Here is a 22,405-nt window from a genome sequence, read left to right as displayed (position 1 = left end):
CTGGCAGATATTTGCAAGGCAGCGATATGGTTGATGCTGCATACTTTTGCCAATAACTACAGGGTGGTGTGGCACACTTGGATGTAAATTTTGGGACTTCGGTCCTCAGGGTAGCGGTGCCAGGATCCTACTTACTCTAGGGATTGCTTTTCAACATCCCACAGGATCTGGAATAGTAGGTAGCTACATAATGGAAGGATAAATTAGGTCTTACCTGATCATTTTCTTTCCATTAGTACTGCCCACTATTCCTGAGGCCCGTCCAAGGTTTCTGAGATGTTTAGTCAGTGCAAAGTAATGGGTCAAATAATGGCTGTCACCTTGTGTGGTGCTTCCTGCATATCTCTTGTTCTCTGCAAGTTGTCCAGAAATGAGAGAGGTCCACACACATTTGCTCATCTGTTTAGTGCTAGATTAGTGATTTGTTTTAAGGTTGTTGTGTTTATTCTGAGTTTCTCCATACTACCTGTCTATATAAATACTGAGGAGCTGGACTGGATGCCAAGAAAGATATGTGTCAACTCAGTTTTATTATTTTATTTATTGCATTTGTATCCCACATTATCTCACCTCTTTGCAGGCTCAATGTGGCTTACAGTTCATCATGGATAGTGGAAATGAGAAGAGGTTAAACATTAGGAGTTGCAGAAAGGTTTGTGTTGTATGGTAGTGGAATGCATAAAAGTAAGAACAGAAGGCATTGATTTACATTCATGGTGTAGGTGTGAGTTACTTGGTCTTTGTGATAAGTCTTGTCGAAGAGATGAGTCTTTAGTAGTTTCCGGAAGTTTGTTAGTTCATAGACCGCTTTCAGGTTACGTGGTAATGCGTTCCAGAGCTGTGCGCTCATATAAGAAAAGGTTGATGCGTGCATTAGTTTGTACTTTAGACCTTTACAGTTGGGGAAATAAAGATTGAGGAATGTGCGAGAAGATTTTCTAGCATTCCTAGATGGTAGGTCTGTCAAGTCTGACATGTATGCTGGGGCATCGCCATGGATGAGTTTATGTACTAGGGTACATACTTTGAACGTGATGCGCTCTTTGAGTGGGAGCCAGTGTAACTTCTCTCGTAGGGGTTTTGCACTCTCATATTTTGGTTTGCCAAATATGAGTCTGGCTACCGTGTTCTGGGCTGTTTGGAGTTTTTTTGAGTATTTGCTCTTTGCAGCCAGCGTAGAATGAGTTGCAGTAATCTAGATGACTGAGGACTAAAGATTGAACCAGATTACGGAAGACGATCCTTGGGAAGAATGGTCTTACTCATTTTAATTTCCACATTGGTTGTGTTTTTCATGTGATTTTCAAGTGTTAGGTGCCGATCAATGGTAACACCAAGAATTTTCAAGGTGTCCGAAATAGGTAGGTTTAACTTTGGTGTGTTGATGGTGGTGAATTTGCTCGTATTGTATTGAGAGGTAAGTACTAGGCATTGGGTTTTTTTCTGCGTTGAGTTTTAGCTGAAAGGCATCTGGCCAAGAGTGCATGATGTGCAGGCTTTGGTTGATGTCGTTGGAAATGTCTTGATTGAATGGGATGTAGATCGTTACATCATCGGCGTAAATGTATGGGTTGAGGTTTTGGTTAGATAGTTGTTTGGACAGAGGTGTCATCATTAGGTTGAATATAGTCGGTGAAAGGGGAGATCCCTGTGGAATTCCACATTCAGGTGTCCATGCGGTTGATGTAGTCGATTTTGATGTGACTTGGTATGAGCGTGTGGTTAAGAATCCTTTAAACCAGTTAAGAACATTGCCTCCGATGCCGAAGTATTCCAGGATGTGTAGTAGGATTCCATGGTCAACCATATCGAAGGCGCTGGACATGTCGAATTGTAGGAGTAATATGTTCTTGCCGGTTGCAATCATTTGTTTGAATTTCGTCATGAGCGTAACTAATACTGTTTCAGTACTGTGATTAGAACGAAATCCTGACTGGGAGTCGTGTAGTATTGAGAATTTGTTTAGATATTCTGTGAGTTGTTTGGTTACCATTCCTTCTGTTATTTTGGTTATTAAGGGAATAGCTGCAACTGGTCTATAGTTGGTTAGTTCGCTCGCATTTTTCTTTGCGTCTTTGGGTATGGGGGTGAGTAGAATGTTTCCTTTCTCCTTTGAGAAGATTCCATTTTGTAGCATAAAGTTCACGTGTTTCGTTAGATCTGTGATGAAGTGTTGGGGAGCTGATTTCATAAGGTTGTTTGGGCATATATCTAGTTTGCAATGAGATTTGGCACATCTTTTAAGCGTTTGGGAGATAAGATCTTCCGATATTGTTTCAAATTCATTCCAGATCCTATCTGCTGGGTATTCTCCAGGGTTCGGATCTAGGCAGTCTAGGAATGTAGCGTATTCGATGGGGCTGGCAGGTATTTTGAGTCGCAGTTGTATTATTTTCTCTTTGAAGTATTTCGCGAGTTTTTCTGCCTCTGGAGTGTCTGTGCTGTTGTTCGTGACTGGGGTGGTATTTAGCAGTTTATTCACAATTTGGAAAAGTTTGTGTGTGTCCTTGTAATTTGGTCCGATTTCATTTTTGTAATATAGTCTTTTGGTCTGTCTTATGGTGTATTTATATTTTCTCCGGAGTTGTTTCCGTTCATTAAGTGAGGGATCGTCTTTTTTTTTAATCCATGCGTGTTCTAGTTTCCTAACTTGTGTTTTGAATTTTTTCAGTTCTTCATTGAACCACGGTAATGAGTTCTTTCTATGTGAGGTTCTGGTTTGAATTGGGGCGATTTTGTCTAATATTGTTTTGCATCTATCGTCCCATTCTAGGAGAAATTTTGTTGTGTCTGCCTTTGTTGTCCATTCGTTATGGTAGATCTGTTGCCAGAATGTTTTCTGTTCTGTATCTCCACCTGTTGGTTGATGGACACAACTATCCCACAGGATCTGGAATAGTGGAACAGACTATTGGAAAGAAAATTATCAGGTAAGGACCTAATTTCTCCATGATTCTCCTGACATCACCTGTAATGCTTTAAGGTTGTGATCTCTAAATTAAATGTATATAAACAGAAAGGCAGTATAGTTTGGAGGTTGTGACTTCTATTACTGGGATTAGCTTCTTTTGCCTAGTTCAGTATCTCATAAGTTCCTTCTTCAAATGCATTTTGCCATGTTCCCTAATCCTACATAACAGCTCCCAAAATTTTTTGATTGCCCTTTCATTTCTTTTTCCTCTCTTTCCTTTCCTTCCTTCCTTCTTTAGTAATTGGAGAGGAAGTTGTACATCAGCAGTTTGCAGAAGATGAACTGGCTAAGGCGATTGGAATGCAGAACAAGCAGGTTGGCAGTTCATTCTCTCCATAATGTTCTCAATTAGGTTCTACTGTACTCTGTGCTGTGCTTTTCTTCTCATCTCTAACATCAACACACACTTTCTCCTGTTTTGATCGGATTTTCACTGTATCTTTTGTAAAACTGTTCTGCAGAATATACTGCCTGCAGGAGAAGAGTGACATTTGGAGCGTGTCTTAAAAATGTCCGACACTAAAGACACAGAAGCAGTAGATGAGAAATTTCCCCCTTTTACTCATTTATAGCATCAGTATCTCATGAGTGCAAGAGTCTGGTACTAGAAAACATCTTATCTATGAACGGAAAATCTATTTTAGATCAAGAAGTGCAAGTGCAACTGTTCCACAACATTTCTGTGTTGTACAGAAAGTGGGATTGACTCTTTCTACGTGGTTAATGTGATTGGGCTGCTAATGCTGCAAAATGTTGCAAATAATTGCTAGAATTAATATTCACCAGTATCTGAGGTGAATGTGTCTGTTAGCAAATGGAATGGTTACATGATTTTGCTTTTTCATTGAATACCTTGTGTGTACGTAAGTAGTAGGGAAGTAAAATATAATGTGCTGGGTGACATCTTATTATCTGTAGCAGTGTGCCAATATTATAGTCTAAGTAACTAGAATGTTTTTTGAACAGGGCTAATGTTTCACCTTATTTGTAAACAGAGTTATGTATTTCAGAGACCATCTTTTTACTACAATATGTGTTCATTGAAGTCTATATTCAATAGGTTTGACTATTGGCTATCAGCCTCTGTGTGTATAAACATGTTGGGGCCAGTATTCAGACTGGGGGAGGTAGCTGAGCTGCGTCCTGCAGTTGACGCTGAGCCCAGATATTCAATACTGGGCCATTTCCGGTGACCGGCATTGAATGTCCAGGTGTGTTTTGAGTGGTTTAAATTTAACTCACCAAGCCAATATTCAGCACTGGCCAGTTAAATGTAAACCGGCCAAAAATATTCCAGCTATTTTAGCGGCCTAATTTGGTCACCAAACCTAGTCAGTGGTGTGCTGAATATCGGTGGATAGCTGGTTATATTGCATGATATGACCAGCTATCTGCTAAGCGCTAATTGGCAATATTCAGTGGGATAGCCAGTTAAGTGCCATTTAACCAGCCAGGAGCCATTCCTGGCCTTTAAATGGTTTTAAATTTCAGGTGGATTGTCTACTGTAGCTAATAGAGTACAGACTGTATGAAAAGGATCAAACCCTGATATATTAATAGGGTCAGAGGCACCCATACACTGTAAAAGGAGAGATACTGTTCGATATATCTAAGCTGAATGAATGCTGTACTTCTAATTCACAGTTTTACTGCAGTCCAATTTACCGCATGAGTCACTAACCTACCCTACAGTACCCCTTTAAACTTTGAATTATGCAATGTTCCATAAAGAGGAATTCATATTAAGATTTATGTTCTTATTTCTATGTTAATGTTTATTTCAATTTTGATATCCCGCCAAATCAAGGCGGCTTTAAATAATCTTAAATACAATTAAAACAATGTTTATAGGAGGAAAGATTGAACATTAACCTCTTTGTAAATCGATCCCATAATGAGCCGTACTCTGTATTGCTGGAAAGGATTGTATGTGACAAGGTCAGTTCAGGGCTGTTGGTATATGTGGTATATAAGAATTTTAATAAGATAAATAAGAAACTGAAAAATTTGGTCAGCCAAAAATACATGATACTCTTGTTTAGTGGACGAACTTTCTTATTTTGCATATAAAACCAGGATCAAAGTGATTTTAAATGTCTTCGATGATGGTTAGAGGCAGTACATTTTTCTGTTTTTAAAACCATTTCCCATGTTCTTTAGTTCAGGGAGGATGAATTCATTAGGGGTAGAGATAGCTGGGTGGCTCGTGGGCGTGAGGATCGCCTGGTGACTTGCCTTCCTGGTGCGAAGGTGGTGGACCTCACGCATCACCTAGATAGGATTTTAGATAGTGCTGAGGAGGAGCCGGCTGTCTTAGTACATGTGGGTACCAATGACATAGGAAAATGTGGGAGAGAGGTTCTGGAAGCCAAATTTAGGATCTTAGGTAAAAAGCTCAAATCCAGATCCTATAGGGTAGCATTTTCTGAAGTGCTACCCGTTCCACGCGCAGAGCCCAATAGACAGGCAGAGCTCCAGAGTCTCAATGAGTGGATGAGACGATGGTACAGGGAGGAGGGATTTAGACTGCCCTGCACCCAAGATCTCTTCATCTCTCGTTCCCTTCAACTGCTCGCCCTAACTGAAACCTGGCTCTCCCCTGACGACTCTGCCTCAGTCGCAGCCCTTTGTCATGGAGGTTATCTCTTCTCCCACACTCCCCGCCCAGCTGGCCGCGGTGGAGGCGTCGGGCTACTACTCTCGCCCTCCTGTAGTTTCCAACCCCTCCTCCTACCGCAGTCTCACTGCTTCTCATCCTTTGAAGCGCACTCCATCTGACTATTCTACCCATTGCCACTCAGAGTGGCAGTCATTTACCGCCCCCCTAATAAATCCCTCTTCCTTCCTCACCGACTTCGATGCCTGGCTTTCCGTTTTTCTAGAACCCTCATCTCCGTCCCTTATTCTCGGAGACTTTAACATACACGTTGATGACCAATCCGACCCTCTCGCTTCTCAGTTCCTCACTCTAACATCCTCCTTCAACCTCCAGTTATGCTCCACCTCCCCTATTCACCGAGACGGCCACTGTCTTGACCTCGTCCTCTCCTCCTCCGGCTCTACCTCTCATTTCCACACTTCAGCTCTTCCTCTCTCCGATCATCACCTAATCACCTTCACACTTCTTCACCCCCCCCCCCCTCAGCCCCGTCCAACTTTAACCACTACCTCCAGGAATCTCCAGGCTATTGACCCTCCCTCCCTATCCTCTAATATTTCTAATCTCCTCCCCTCCATCATGTCCTCCAAGTCTGTCGACAAGGCTGTCTCAGCTTACAATGCCACTCTCTCCTCTGCTCTGGACACCCTTGCACCATCCACCTCCCATCCCACAAAGCGTGCTAATCCCCAGCCCTGGCTGACCCCTCGCATCCGCTACCTTCGCTCCTGCGCCTGATCTGCTGAACGCCTCTGGAGGAACTCTCGCACCCATTCAGACTTCCTTCACTTCAAATTCATGCTATCCTCCTTCCACTCCTCCCTATTCCTTGCCAAACAGGACTATTACACCCAATTGACCAACTCTCTCAGCTCCAACCCCCGTCGTCTCTTCGCCACCCCCCCCCCCCCTCGCTCTCTACTCAATCACTGGCTGATTACTTCCGCGACAAGGTGCAAAAGATCAACCTTGAGTTCACTACCAAGTCATCTCCTCTTCACCCTTCAACCCTCGACTTCAACCAACCAACCCAGGCCTCTTTCTCCTCCTTTCCTGTCATCACCGAGGAGGAAACCGCTCGCCTTCTTTCCTCCTCGAAATGCACCACCTGCTCTTCTGATCCCATCCCCACCAACTTACTTAACATCATCTCTCATACTGTCACCCCCCCCATCTGTCATATTCTCAACCTCTCTCTCTCTACCGCAACTGTCCCTGACACCTTCAAGCACGCCGTAGTCACACCTCTCCTCAAAAAACCATCACTTGACCCTACCTGTCCCTCCAACTACCGCCCCATCTCCCTCCTACCCTTCTTCTCCAAAATACTTGAGCGTGCCGTTCACAGCCGCTGCCTTGATTTTCTCTCCTCTCATGCCATCCTCGACCCATTTCAATCCGGTTTTCGCCCTCTTCAGCACTCTCTAAAGTCTGTAATGACCTGTTCCTTGCAAAATCCAGCGGCCACTACTCCATCCTCCTCGATCTATCCGCCGCTTTTGACACTGTCAATCATGACTTACTTCTTGCCACACTGTCCTCATTTGGGTTCCAGGGCTCTGTCCTCTCCTGGTTCTCCTCCTATCTCTCCCACCGCACCTTCAGAGTTCAGTCTCATGGATCTTCCTCCACCCCATCCCCCTATCTGTTGGTGTTCCCCAGGGATCTGTCCTTGGACCCCTTCTCTTCTCAATCTACACCTCCTCCCTGGGCTCCCTGATCTCATCTCATGGTTTCCAGTATCATCTCTATGCTGATGACACCCAGCTGTATCTCTCCACATCAGACATCACCGCAGAGACCCAGGCAAAGGTATCAGCCTGCTTATCCGACATTGCTGCCTGGATGTCCAACCGCCACCTGAAACTGAACATGTCCAAGACCGAGCTCATCGTCTTTCCACCAAAACCCACTTCTCCTCTTCCTCCACTTTCTATCTCAGTTGATAACACCCTCATCCTCCCCGTCTCATCTGCCCGCAACCTCGGAGTCATCTTTGACTCCTCCCTCTCCTTCTCTGCGCATATCCAGCAGATAGCCAAGACCTGTCGCTTCTTCCTCTTTAACATCAGCAAAATTTATCCTTTCCTCTCTAAACACACCACCCGAACTCTCGTCCATGCTCTCATTACCTCTCGCCTTGACTACTGCAACTTACTCCTCACCGGCCTCCCACTTAGTCATCTATCCCCCCTTCAATCTGTTCAGAACTCTGCCGCACGTCTTATATTCCGCCAGAACCGATATACTCGTATCACCCCTCTCCTCAGGTCACTTCACTGGCTTCCAATTAGATCCCGCATTCAATTCAAGCTTCTCCTTCTTACCTACAAATGCACTCAGTCTGCTGCCCCTCACTACCTTTCTACCCTCCTTTCCCCTTACGTTCCCGCCCGAAACCTCCGTTCACAGGACAAATCCCTCCTCTTTGTACCCTTCTCCACCACCGCCAACTCCAGGCTCCGCTCATTCTGCCTTGCCTCACCCTATGCTTGGAATAACCTTCCTGAGCCCATACGCCAAGCCCCCTCCCTGCCCATCTTCAAGTCTCTGCTTAAAACCCACCTCTTCATTGCTGCGTTCGGCACCTAACTCTTACCGTTCAGTAAATCCAGACTGCCCCAATTTGACCGTTCACTTGTCTACTAGATTGTAAGCTCTTTGAGCAGGGACTGTCCCTTTATGTAAATTGTACAGCGCTGCGTAACCCTAGTAGCGCTTTAGAAATGTTAAGTAGTAGTAGATTTGTTAGGAACTGGGCATCATTCTGGGGAAGGGGAGCCTATTCCGAGAGGATGGGCTCCACCTTAACCAGGGTGGGACCAGACTGCAGGCATCGGCATTTAAAAAGGAGATAGAGCAGCTTTTAAATTAGAAACTGGGGGAAGGCAGACAGTTACTCAGAAGCGCATGGTTCGGGATAAGGTATCTTTCAAAGATATCGCCAAAACAGGGAAGAGAGGGTATCCCGATAATGAGGTTGCAAAAGAGACCGTAGTAGATTAGGAGGGGCATAATCGAACGCAAACACCCATCTCCATGGGCGTCTATGTCCGAGAACGGGTACGTGAAGGGGTGGGACAGACCATATTTTTGAAATAAATGGGCGTCCATCTTTCGTTTCGAAAATACAGTTTGTATGGACCAAAATGCCATGGATTTAGTAGTTTGTGAGCTGGGCGTTTGTTTTTTTTTTAGCAATAATGGAAAATAAAAATGCCCAGCTCAGAAACGTCCTAATCCAAGCCATTTGGTCATGGGAGGGGCCAGGATTTGTAGTACACTCGCCCCCCTGACATGCCAGGACACCAACTGGACACCCTAGAGGTCAGTGCAGTGGACTTCAGAAAACGCTCGCACGTGCATAGCTCACTTACCACGGGTGCTGAGCCCCCAGCCCCCTCCCCCAAAACCCACTACCCACAAATGTACAACACTATCATAGCTCTTAGGGGTGAATGGGGCACCTACATATGGGTACAGTGGGTTTTGGAAGCCTCCCATTTACCAGCACAAGTGTTCTAGGTAGGGGGGATGGGCCTGGGTCCGCCTGCCTGAAGTGCACTGCGGTACCCACTAAAAGTGCTCCAGGGACCTGCATACACGCAGGCCTCTAGGACTTGTTGCTGCTGTATAACCTTGGCACACCAGTTGACACCTGAAGACTAATCTCTTTGAAAAAGTCCTTTATTTGAATAAGCACGTTTACTCACAGTTAACTGCAGATCAGAGGTTGTGCCCCACTGGCAAAGAGTCTTCCTGGTACTGAGATTAGCAGTAGGTCAGAGCTGGCAGAATGCTGTACAATGCCCTCTTTCAGCAACATTCAAGGGAAGAACTAAGTTCTGTAACGTGGCTAACACATGAAAGGGATATAAAACTGGCTGATAAAAATGGCCACTACCTTATGGACTACCGGAAACAAAACAGGGCACACTCTGACCCAGTAAGCAGGGGGAAAAGCACCATGGGCGTAGAGCCTACCAACTACCAACATCATGAGCATTTAACACAAGCTAGTGGAATCACGGAGCCCAATACCCTACACCCACCACAATGCATTGCTGATGTGACTCTGCAGTGTGCATAACAGAAAGGGTGTCACACTCACCCGAGACCCACATCAGAACCAGGGAAAGGCTGTCACAGGATAGAACACATTCTGCTGTCATGGAGGTGGGTACGGCATTTGAGGCTGGCATAGAGGCTGGAAAAAAAAGTTTTTAAAATGGGATTTTTTTGGTGGGAGGGGGTTAGTGACCACTGGGGGAGTCAGGGGAGGTGATCCCCGATTCCCTCCGGTGGTCATCTGGTCAGTTGGGGCACTTTTTTGGGACTTGGACCTGAAAAAAAAAGGGTCCAAATAAAGCGGACCAAATTCTTGTCCAAAATGCCCTTCTTGTTTTGATTATCAGCTAAAGACGCCCATCTCTCCTCGGCCGATAACCACGCCCCAGCCCCGCCTCCGATACACCCCCGTGAACTTTGTTCGTTCCTGCGACGGAGTGCAGTTGAAGACGACCAAAATCGGCTTTCGATTATACCGATTTGGTCGCACACGGGAGAAAGACGCCCATCTCCTGATTGGGTCGAAATATGGGCGTCTTTCTCTTTCGAAAATAAGCTGGCAGGTGTCCTTAAAGAAAAATAAAAATCAGACAAAAGATTGCAAATTAATACTGTCAAGTACTGAGCATGATGTAAATAGGAACAACAAACATACTTTGAAATGTCTATTTGCGAATGCCAGAAGCCTAAGAAATAAGATGGGAGAGTTAGAATATATTGCACTAAATGAAAAATTAGATGCAATAGGCATCTCTGAGACCTGGTGGAAGGAGGATAGCCAGTGGGACACTGTCATACCAGGGTACAAATTATATTGTAGTGATAGGGTGGATCGAATTGGTGGAGGGGTAGCATTGTATGTTATGGAGAGCCTTGAATCAAATAGATTGAAAATTTTGCAGGAAACAAAACACATCTTGGAATCCCTATGGATTGAAATTCCATGTGTAAAAGGGGAAAGGATAGTGATAGGGTGTACTACCATCCACCTGGACAGGACCTTCAGAAAATGGAAGAAGGAACCAACTGAAAATAATAAGGAAGAGCATAAGGAATGTCAAGTCAAATGCAGAGTGCTGATAAGGAAGGCACAGAGTGACTTTGAAAAAAAGATTGCATTGGAGGCAAAAACACATAGTAAAAAAAATTTTAGGTATATGAAAAGCCAGAAGCCAGCAAAAGAATCAGTTAGACTGCTAGATGACCGAGGGGTAAAAGGGGTGATCAGGGAAGACAAAGCCATAGCGGAGAGATGAAATGAATTCTTTGCTTCGGTCTTCACTGAGGAGGATTTGGGAGAGATACTGGTGCCAGAAATGGCATTCAAAGCTGACGAGTCGGAGACACTGAATGAAACCTCTATAGACCTAGAGGATGTAATGGGGCAATTTGACAAATTGAAGAGTAGCAAATCTCCTGGACTGGATGGTTATTCATCCCAGAGTACTGATAGAACTAAAAAATGAACTTGCGGAACTATTGTAATATGTAATTTATTCTTAAAATCGAGTGTGGTACAGGAAGATTGGAGGGTGGCCAATGTAGCGTCGATTTTTTAAAAAGGTTCCAGGGGAGATCCAGAAAATTATAGACCAGTGAGTCTCACGTCGGTGCCGGGCAAAATGGTAGAGATTATTATGAAGAACAAAATTACAGAGCATATTGAACTATGGATTAATGAGACAAAGCCAACATAGATTTAGTGAAGGGATTTCTCCGAGGACAAGCAGGCTGCTTGTTCTCACGACTGGATTGACGTCCACGGCAGCCCCCACCAACCGGAACAAAACTTCGCGGGCGGTCCCGCACGCAGGGCACGCCCACCGCGCATGCGCGGCCGTCTTCCCACCCGTGCGCGACCGTTCCCGCTCAGTCTTTTCTTTTCTGCGCTGGAGAGAGCCGTGTTCATCTCTCTCTCTGTCAGCCCCGGAAACCGGATCGCGCTTTCGCCGCGAATTTTCTCTTTTTTCGTTGTTCTCCGTTTCCCTCGTCTCTTAGCGGGGGCGTCACGTTGCGGCCTAGTGGCCGCGCGGTCGATTTATTTTCGAGGTGTGAATTTTACCGCCACCATCGACGACTTTGACTTCGCCGACACGATTTTTCCGTCGATGTCCTCGAAGGTCCCAAGTGGATTTAAAAAGTGTGGTCGGTGCGGCCGGCATATCTCGCAGACCGACACTCACGCTTGGTGCCTCCAGTGCCTCGGGCCGGAGCACGATACCATGACGTGTACCATGTGTCTCAGTCTCCGGAAACGGACACAGGTAGCGAGGCAAGTTCTTCGGGACCGTCTTTTTGGAACTTGTGCCGGCCCCTCGACTTCGACGGCATCGGTATCGACGGCCGGTTCTTCGGTACCGGTATCGATGTCCACGAAATCGGCACCGACGGCATCGACCCCAGGAGCACAGGTCCCATCGGCCCACCGGCTCTCCGGAGACGGCAGGGGTGAGAGGCCGCGTGGGCAATCGGCCCCGGTCACTCCCTCTACCCAGGGCCCTCGGGACCGAACCCTGTCGGACACGATCGAGGCCGAGGGGGATCTACTTCCTCTTCGTCGGTTCCATCGAGCGCCGATGACGGGCGCCGCAAGAAGGCGAAGAAGCACCGCCATCGGTCGCCCACGACGCATCCGGCTCCCGGCGCCAGGGATGAGTCGACGCCGAGGAAGCGGCAGCGTCAAGAGGAGAGGTCCCCCTCTGTCGTAGAGGTATCAGCACGGCAGGGTGCCAGCACTTCGGTGCAATCTCCTGGACCCGAACAGCTTCCGGCACCAACGCCTCTACCGGCCCCCTCGTCTTTCCCGACAGCGGGCCTGGACGAGTGCCTCCGAGCCATCCTTCCGGGGATCCTGGAAGGGCTGATGTGCCAGACTGTGCCGGTGCCGGGGGTGCTTGCGCCCTCGGCACCGTTGATGGAGGCGCCGGCGGGCTCTAGCCCGCTGCCGAGGCCTTCGACGCCGCTTGCGGCACCGGTCTCGACCGCCACGCAGGTGGAGTCCCCGTCGATGGAGGGAGCTTCATCCCCGCCGGCGCGGGAGTCCACCGCTCGACGACGCCACCGAGGTCTCGGTGCCTCGAAGTTGAGCCGGGCCCGGTTGAGGACTGAGCTGCAGGAGTTCATGTCCGACACCGAGGAAGAGGCCTCGTGGGGGGAGGAGGAGGACCCCAGATATTTCTCCTCAGAGGAGTCTGTGGGCCTTCCCTCCGACCCCACTCCTTCACCAGAGAGAAAGCTCTCCCCAATTGAGAGTCTCTCCTTTGCCTCCTTCGTTAGGGACATGTCTATTTGCATTCCCTTTCCCGTGGTCTCTGTGGATGAGCCGAGGGCTGAGATGCTCGAGGTCCTCGACTATCCATCACCACCTAGAGAGTCCTCCACTGTGCCGTTGCATAATGTCCTCAAGGAGACACTGCTTCGGAACTGGTTGAGACCATTATCTAATCCCACCATCCCCAAGAAAGCAGAGTCCCAATACAGAATCCACTCGGACCCAGAGTTAATGCGGGCCCAACTGCCTCATGACTCGGCGGTCGTGGACTCTGCTCTCAAGAGAGCACGGAGTTCGAGGGATACCGCTTCGGCGCCCCCGGGGCGGGAGTCTCGCACTCTGGACTCGTTTGGGAGGAAGGCCTACCAATCTTCCATGCTCATGACCCGCATCCAGTCTTACCAGCTCTACACGAGCATCCACATGCGGAATAATGTGAAGCAACTGGCGGACCTGGTCGACAAGCTCCCTCCGGAGCAGTCCAGGCCTTTTCAGGAGGTGGTCAGGCAGCTGAAGGCGTGCAGAAAGTTCCTGTCCAGGGGTATATATGACACCTGTGACGTGGCATCTCGTGCTGCGGCCCAAGGTATAGTGATGCGCAGGCTCTCATGGCTGCGTGCCTCTGACCTGGACAACCGCACCCAGCAGAGACTGGCCGACGTCCCTTGCCGGGGGGATAATATTTTTGGCGAGAAGGTCGAGCAGTTGGTGGACCAACTACATCAGCGGGAAACCGCCCTCGACAAGCTCTCCCACCGGGCGCCTTCAGCATCCACCTCAGCAGGTGGACGTTTTACCCGGTCCAGGCAGGCTGCGCCCTACGCCTATAACAAGCGTAGGTACACTCAGCCGGCCCGAAGGCCTCATCAGGCACAGGGACAGTCCCAGCGCGCTCGTTCCCGTCAACAGCGTGCGCCTAAGCAGCCCCCTGCGCCGCCTCAGCAAAAGCCGGGGACGGGCTTTTGACTGGATCCATGAGAACATAGCCGCCATCAAAGTGTCCGTGCCGGACGATCTGCCAGTCGGAGGGAAGTTAAAACTTTTTCACCAAAGGTGGCCTCTTATAACCTCCGACCAGTGGGTTCTCCAAATAGTGCGGTGCGGATACGCCCTGAATTTGGCCTCCCCTCCACCAAATTGTCCTCCGGGAGCTCAATCCTTCAGCTCCCAGCACAAGCGAGTACTTGCAGAGGAACTCTCCGCCCTTCTCAGCGCCAATGCGGTCGAGCCCATGCCACCCGGGCAGGAAGGGCAGGGATTCTATTCCAGGTACTTCCTTGTGGAAAAGAAAACAGGGGGGATGCGCCCCATCCTAGACCTGAGAGGCCTGAACAAATTCCTGGTCAAAGAAAAGTTCAGGATGCTTTCCTTGGGCACCCTTCTGCCAATGATTCAGAAACACGATTGGCTATGTTCCCTGGATTTAAAGGACGCATACACTCACATCCCGATACTGCCAGCTCACAGACAGTATCTCAGATTCCGTCTGGGCACACGGCACTTTTTCAGTATTGTGTGCTGCCCTTTGGGCTCGCCTCTGCCCCACGGGTGTTCACCAAGTGCCTCGTGGTGGTTGCGGCGTATCTACACAAGCTGGGAGTGCACGTGTTCCCATATCTCGACGATTGGCTGGTCAAGAACATCTCGGAGGCAGGAACCGGTCCTGGAGCTGCTGGGGTTTGTGATAAATTACCCAAAGTCCCATCTCCAGCCAGTTCAATCTCTGGAATTCATAGGAGCTCTGCTGAATTCTCAGACCGCTCAGGCCTTCCTTCCCGAAGCGAGGGCCAACAACCTCCTGTCCCTGGCTTCCCGGACCAGAGCGTCTCAGCAGATCACAGCTCGGCAGATGTTGAGACTCCTGGGTCATATGGCCTCCACGGTTCATGTGACTCCCATGGCTCGTCTTCACATGAGATCTGCTCAATGGACCCTAGCTTCCCAGTGGTGCCAAGCCACCGGGAATCTAGAGGATGTCATCCGCCTCTCCACCAGTTGCCGCACTTCACTGCTCTGGCGGACCATTCGGACCAATTTGACCTTGGGACGCCCATTCCAAATTCCACAGCCCACGAAAGTGCTGACGACGGATGCGTCCCTCCTGGGGTGGGGAGCTCATGTCGATGGGCTTCACTCCCAGGGACTGTGGTCTCTCCAGGAAAAAGATCTTCAGATCAACCTCCTGGAGCTCCGAGCGGTCTGGAACACACTGAAGGCTTTCAGAGATCGGCTGTCCTGTCAAATTATCCAAATTCGGACAGACAATCAGGTTGCAATGTATTACATCAACAAGCAGGGGGGCACCGGATCTCGCCCCCTGTGTCAGGAAGCCGTCGGGATGTGGCGTTGGGCTTGCCAGTTCGGCATGCTCCTCCAAGCCACATACCTGGCAGGCGTAAACAACGGTCTGGCCGATAGACTGAGCAGAGTCATGCAACCGCACGAGTGGTCGCTCAATTCCAGAGTGGTACGCAAGATCTTCCGAGAGTGGGGCACCCCCTCGGTGGACCTTTTCGCCTCTCAGACCAACCACAAGCTGCCTCTGTTCTGTTCCAGACTACAGGCACACGGCAGACTAGCGTCGGATGCCTTTCTCCTCCATTGGGGGACCGGCCTCCTGTATGTTTATCCTCCCATACCTTTGGTGGGGAAGACCTTACTGAAGCTCAAGCAAGACCACGGCACCATGATTCTGATAGCGCCCTTTTGGCCTCGTCAGATCTGGTTCCCTCTTCTTCTGGAGTTGTCCTCCGAAGAACCGTGGAGATTGGAGTGTTTTCCCACTCTCATTTCGCAGAACGACGGAGAGCTTCTGCACCCCAACCTTCAGTCTCTGGCTCTCACGGCCTGGATGTTGAGGGCGTAGACTTCGCTTCGTTGGGTCTGTCTGAGGGTGTCTCCCGTGTCTTGCTTGCCTCTAGGAAGGATTCCACTAAAAAGAGTTACTTTTTCAAGTGGAGGAGGTTTGTCGTTTGGTGTGAGAGCAAGGCCCTAGAACCTCGTTCTTGTCCTGCACAGAACCTGCTTGAATACCTTCTGCACTTATCGGAGTCTGGCCTCAAGACCAACTCAGTAAGGAATCACCTTAGTGCGATTAGTGCTTACCATTATCGTGTGGAGGGTAAAGCCATCTCTGGAGAGCCTTTAGTCGTTCGATTCATGAGAGGCTTGCTTTTGTCAAGGCCCCCTGTCAAGCCTCCAGCAGTGTCATGGGATCTCAACGTTGTCCTCACCCAGCTGATGAAGCCTCCTTTTGAGCCACTGAATACCTGCCATCTGAAGTACTTGACCTGGAAGGTCATTTTCTTGGTGGCAGTTACTTCAGCTCGTAGGGTCAGTGAGCTTCAAGCCCTGGTAGCTCATGCTCCATATACAAAATTTCATCATAACAGAGTAGTGCTCCGTACTCACCCTAAGTTCCTGCCAAAGGTGGTGTCGGAGTTCCATCTTAACCAGTCAATTGTCTTGCCAACATTCTTTCCCAGACCGCATACCCGCCCTGCTGAACGTCAGTTGCACACATTGGACTGCAAAAGAGCATTGGCCTTCTACTTGGAGCGGACACAGCCCCACAGACAGTCCGCCCAATTGTTTGTTTCTTTCGACCCCAATAGGAAAGGGGTCGCTGTCGGGAAACGCACCATCTCCAATTGGCTAGCAGATTGCATTTCCTTCGCTTACGCCCAGGCTGGGCTGACTCTTGAGGGTCATGTCACGGCTCATAGTGTCAGAGCCATGGCAGCGTCGGTGGCTCACTTGAAGTCAGCCACTATTGAAGAGATTTGCAAGGCTGCGACGTGGTCATCTGTCCACACATTCACATCACATTACTGCCTCCAGCAGGATACCCGACGCGACAGTCGGTTCGGGCAGTCGGTGCTGCAGAATCTGTTTGGGGTTTAAATCCAACTCCACCCTCCAGGACCCGAATTTATTCTGGTCAGGCTGCACTCTCAGTTAGTTGTTCTTCGTAGGTCAATTTCTGTTATACCCTCGCCGTTGCGAGGTTCAATTGACCTGGGTTCTTGTTTTGAGTGAGCCTGAGAGCTAGGGATACCCCAGTCGTGAGAACAAGCAGCCTGCTTGTCCTCGGAGAAAGCGAATGATACATACCTGTAGCAGGTGTTCTCCGAGGACAGCAGGCTGATTGTTCTCACCTACCCTCCCTCCTCCCCTTTGGAGTTGCGTTTTTGATCATTTGCTTGTCATTCAACTGAGTGGGAACGGTCGCACACGGGCGGGAAGACGGCCGCGCATGCGCGGTGGGCGTGCCCTGCGTGCGGGACCGCCCGCGAAGTTTTGTTCCGGTTGGTGGGGGCTGCCGTGGACGTCAACCCAGTCGTGAGAACAATCAGCCTGCTGTCCTCGGAGAACACCTGCTACAGGTATGTATCATTCGCTATCTCACCTCACCAAGCTACTATATTTCTGTGAAGGGGTGAACAAACATGTGGATAAGTGTGAGCCGGTTGATATTGTGTATCTGGATTTTCAGAAGGCGTTTGACAAAGTACATCCAAGAAGACAGGAGGAGCCTCCATGGAAAGTCAAAGCAAAACAGCAAAAGTAGAGGCTGACAAATGTGCAAACCAATAGGGAGATGATATCAAAAACCAGTTTATTCAGAATATTCATATCAAGGACCCGACACGGTCCGTGTTACGGCGCCAAAGTACCTCATGAAAGACTCCAGAGGAAATTGGAGAGTCATGGGATAGGAGGTAGTGTCCTGTTGTGGGTTAAAAACTGGTTAAAAGGTAGAAAACAGAGAGTAGTGTTAAATCGTCAGTATTCTCAATGGAGAAGGGTAGTTAGTGGGGTTCCCCAGGGTTCTGTGCTGGGACCTCTGCTTTTTAACATATTTATAAATGACCTACAGGCTTATTTTCGAAAGAGAAGGAAGCCCATCTTTCAACACATGTCGGGAGATGGGCATCCTTCTCCCAGGGTCGCCCAAATCAGCATAATCGAAATCTGATTTTGGGCATCCCCAACTGCTTTCCGTCGCAGGGATGACCAAAGTTCCCATGGGCATGTCGAAAGCGTAGCGAAGGCGGGTCTTGGGCGTGCCTAACACATGGGCGTCCTCGACCCATAATGCCCTGACGAGCACTTGGACGACTTTACTTGGTCCTTTTTTTCTGATGACCAAGCCATGAAAAAGTGCCCGAACTCACCAGATGACCACCGGAGGGAATTGGGGATGACCTTCCCTTACTCCTCCAGTGATCACTAACCCCCTCCCACCATCAAAAAATATATTTTTTAATATATTTGCCAGCCTCAGATATCATACCCAGCTCCATGACAGCAGTATACAGGTCCCTGGAGCAGTTTTAGTGGGTGCCGTGCACTTCAGGCAGGCGGACCCAGGCACATCCCCCCCCACCTGTTACACTTGTGGTGGTAAATGTGAGCCCTCCAAAACCCACCACAAACCCACTGTACCCACATCTAGGTGCCCCCTTCACCTGTAAGGGCTATGGTAGTGGTGTACAGTCTTGGGTAGTGGGTTTTGGGGGGCTCAGCACACAAGGTAAGGGAGCTATGTACCTGGGAGCTATTTCTGAATTCCACTGCAGTGGCCCCTAGGGTGCCCGGTTGGTGTTCTGGCATGTCAGGGGGACCAGTGCACTACGAATGCTGGCTCCTCCCACGACCAAAAGGCTTGCATTTGGTCATTTCTGAGATGGGTGTCCTTAGTTTCCACTATCGTCGTAAATCAGAAATGACCAAGGACGACCATCTCTAGGGATGATCTAAATGTCAAGATTTGGGTGTCCCTGACCCTATTATCGAAACAAAAGATGGACGCCTATCTTGTTTCGATAATACGGGTTTCCCCGCCCATAGGCGGTCTGTGGCCCAACTGTTTGGGGAGGCTAAAGGGGGCGGGGTTAGGGGTGGTGCCAGCGGTGGGGCTTACATCAATAATTGTCTGACAACACACAGAAAAAAAATAAGTACAACATCCCAAATGTGAAAAGTTACAAGCACCACCCTAATTAGTGAGATTTAAGGTTAGCAAGTGAAAGTTTTCTTGCAGTGTAGTCGGTATATAAATTTGTCATGGTGGAGAAGAGACTGAATCCCAAGGAGGGGCTGCTGGTTATTGACAAGTAATCCTTCTATGTGCATGTAAAAATGGATTTATATATCATAAATGACATATTTTAAACTCAATTATTTCAAGCACTTACCAACACTAAATCACATACACATCTATGGTACAATTCAACATCATATCCTCCAAAATATTTTAAAACCATGTCTGATGTTATGACAAACAAACTAAAATTAAAGTGTTGATGTCACCTCAGTAAGGCCAACACACAATCCTTCAACCGCAAAACACTATGCATAAACAGCCTTTTAGGGTGGATAGTGTTCACAATGAACTCTTTTATTAATGACCAGACAGAGTTAAGAGTTTTCAATTTTGGCACAATATAAGTCATCACAAGAACAAAATGGACTGCATTAGGGGCTTATAGCCCATTTAGTTATGTTTAAACAAAAGAGATCTGCAAGAAACAAAATATTTATTTTTATTTTGACTTATAAAACCTCTCTCTTTCTCTCTCTCTCTCTCAATCTAACATTGCCCCACTGTCTTGCCCCTCCTCCCTGTTCAGAAAAGGCAAAATATAAGAAACCAATGGACTGCATTAGGGGCTTATAGCCCATTTAGTTATGTTTAAACAAAAGGATATGCATGAAACAAAATATTCATTTTTATTTTCACTTATAACCCCCCCCCCCCCCCCGCCCGAATCCAACATTGCCCCACTGTCTTGCCCTTCCTCTCTGTTCAGCAAAGCAATAAATAAGAGACCCAAATACTCCCCCCCCCCCCCTCCCCAAACACTTACCTTCTCTGGCGCTTGCTCGATCCGCTTCCTCCCTCCCTGGCTCGGTCGGTGACTGACTGTAAAGAGCCACGTGCTGCAACATCCAGGCTCACAGTCACGGCCAGGCTCTGCCGCTGGAACAGCAGCAGGAAGTGTATCACGGGGGAGGTTCCGGCAGAGCCGGAACCGCAGGGTAAGGAGCGACAGGTAAGAAAAGAACTGAGGGGGTGGGCGCTGGCGTCCGTGTGGAAGAAATAGCTCCAGAGGGCAAGGCTGATGCAGAGCAGGAAGAGGGTCTCGGGTCTGAGCAAGAAGTAGCGCATGATCCGACCCAGGAGAGACAGCAAGCAAAGTCATAGTATCCTGTATCATTTAGAGCCACGCGATTGCCCGGCCGGTGGGGGTGGGTGGGCGCAGGAGGGGGGGGGGAGTTGTTAGCAATCCGCAGCCGCTCCAATCAATGCATTCTCCCGGCTCCCTCGGCCAGGGGTGCCTGTGGCAGGGCAGGGATTCCCCTGCAGGGATGGGAGCCAGGCAGCTCTTCCCGGGCGCAAGGTGTAAGGGGGGACGTGTCGGTGGGAGGAGGCGTGAAAGAGCAGCTGGAGGTGAAACACCGGTGAGCTCCAACAAATTTTCGGTACTGCAAAGCTCAGTCCGCAACGTAAAGGGAGAAGGAGGAGCAGCCGCTGCCTCTACCGCAGCCTGGACAGCTGCAAACACGCCGCCCAGCCTGATTCTTCCTTCTTCTTGTACCTCTGCCACCAGTCCTGCGCTAATAAGCAATGATAGAAGAGCGCGGGACCCGACTCTACAGCGTCGCTAGTGCTTCCTGTGGTTCTGCCTCTTCCGATGTAAACTTCCTGGACTGGCATAAGAAGCGCTAGCGGCGCTGCAGAGAGCCAGGTCCTGCACTCTTCTATCATTGTTTATGAGCGTGGGTCCGGGAGCAGCAGTGCAGCGGGAGGGAGCCAAACCTTTGCAGATCAAGGGTGGATGGAAGGAGAGAGGCACTGGGTTCGGCAGGCAGGTAAGTTCGTGGTTCAGGTTGGGGAGGCTTAGCCTCCCCAAGCCTCTTATACGGGGCGCCTATGTCCCCGCCCCGCCCCTCAGGAAAACTTAGGTGCCCCTTTCGATTATGCCCCTCCTAGTGAGGTAATTAAATTTGCTGAAGACACAAAGTTATTCAAAGTAGTTAAATCGCGGGAGGATTGTGAAAAATTACAAGAGGACCTTACGATACTGGGAGACTGGGGATCTAAATGGCAGATGACATTTAATGTGAGCAAGTGCAAAGTGATGCACGTGGGAAAGAGGAACCCGAATTATAGCTACATCATGCAAGGTTCCACGTTAGGAGTCATGGACCAAGAAAGGGATCTAGGTGTCGTCGTTGATGATACGTTGAAACCTTCTGCTCAGTGGCTAAGAAAGTAAATAGAATGTTAGGTATTATTAGGAAAGGAATGGAAAACAAAAATGTATCGCTCCATGGTGTGACCCCACCTCGAATATCGTGTTCAATTCTGGTCGCTGCATCTCAAAAAGATATAGTGGAATTAGAAAAGGTGCAGAGAAGGGCGATGAAAATGATAAAGGGGATGGGACGATTTCCCTATGAGGAAAGGCTAAAGCGGCTGGGGCTCTTCAGCTTGGAGAAAAGATGGCTGAGGGGAGATATGATAGAGGTCTATAAAATAATGAGTGGAGTTGAACAGGTAGATGTGAAGCGTCTGTTTATGCTTTCCAAAAATACTGGGACTAGAGGGCATACGATGAAGCTACAAAGTAGTAAATTTAAAAAGAATTGGAGAAAATGTTTCTTCACTCAATGTGTAATTCAACTCTGGAATTCGTTGCCAGAAAATGTGGTAAAGGCGGTTAGCTTAGCAGATTTTAAAAAAGGTTTGGACGGCTTCCTAAAGGAAGAGTCCATAGAACATTATTAAATTGGACTTGGGGAAAATATTTCTGGGATAAGCAGCATAAAATGTTTTGTACTCTTTTGGGGATCTTGCCAGGTATTTGTGACCTGGATTGGCCACTGTTAGAAACAGGATGCTGGTCTTCATGGACCTTTGGTCTTTCCCAGTATTGCAATACTTATGTACTTATGGGATAGGGGGTGGTCTTCAATAGGTGAGAACACAAAGACCTAAGGGCCTATAACCAGTTTGGCAGGGAAAGATGGGTTTCTCTCTGTCCAGGAGCTCTGGGAGAGATCTGGATCGGAGACAGGAGACTATTTAATAGTCCATTTGATGCAAGGCTATATGAAAAAAATGCAAGATAGGGGTAGAAAAGGTAAAGGGCAGAGAGAAAGTTGAGAACCTTTAGGCATCACTTCATCAAATGAAGGGAGTGATTACTCTTTTTTATGATTTCCTGCTCGGAGGTCCTTTAAGACATTGAAATATATGGTGGTCTGAGAACAAGATTTGGGAGAGAAAATTACCATGGCTGAGTGGAAGAGGGTTTTCAAAACAGCTGGTAAATGGTCTGTGAGTGTATTATTAAAAGATATTGAGGCATATTTTCAAAGCACTTTGGGAGGCTAAGTTCCATAGGTTTCTATGGAACTTTGGGAG

The 22,405-nt window shown here is 48.5% G+C and overlaps 1 protein-coding gene across 6 annotated transcripts in view; it reads left to right on the top strand.

Annotated features, from left to right (window-relative positions):
* Positions 1-22,405, top strand: part of USH1C (USH1 protein network component harmonin) — a 420,974-nt gene that overhangs the window by 226,290 nt on the left and 172,279 nt on the right. For all 6 annotated transcript variants that reach the window (XM_030201080.1, XM_030201079.1, XM_030201078.1 and 3 more), the window contains exon 15: positions 3,210-3,286. In XM_030201080.1, the coding sequence (XP_030056940.1) occupies positions 3,210-3,286 (77 nt within the window). The remainder of the gene's footprint in view (positions 1-3,209; positions 3,287-22,405) is intronic.

The sequence above is a fragment of the Microcaecilia unicolor genome, chromosome 4 (assembly GCF_901765095.1).
Source record: "Microcaecilia unicolor chromosome 4, aMicUni1.1, whole genome shotgun sequence".
NCBI classification, from domain to species: domain Eukaryota; kingdom Metazoa; phylum Chordata; class Amphibia; order Gymnophiona; family Siphonopidae; genus Microcaecilia; species Microcaecilia unicolor.
Note: the sequence above shows the minus strand (reverse complement) of the source record. Positions and strands in the feature narration are given on the sequence as shown.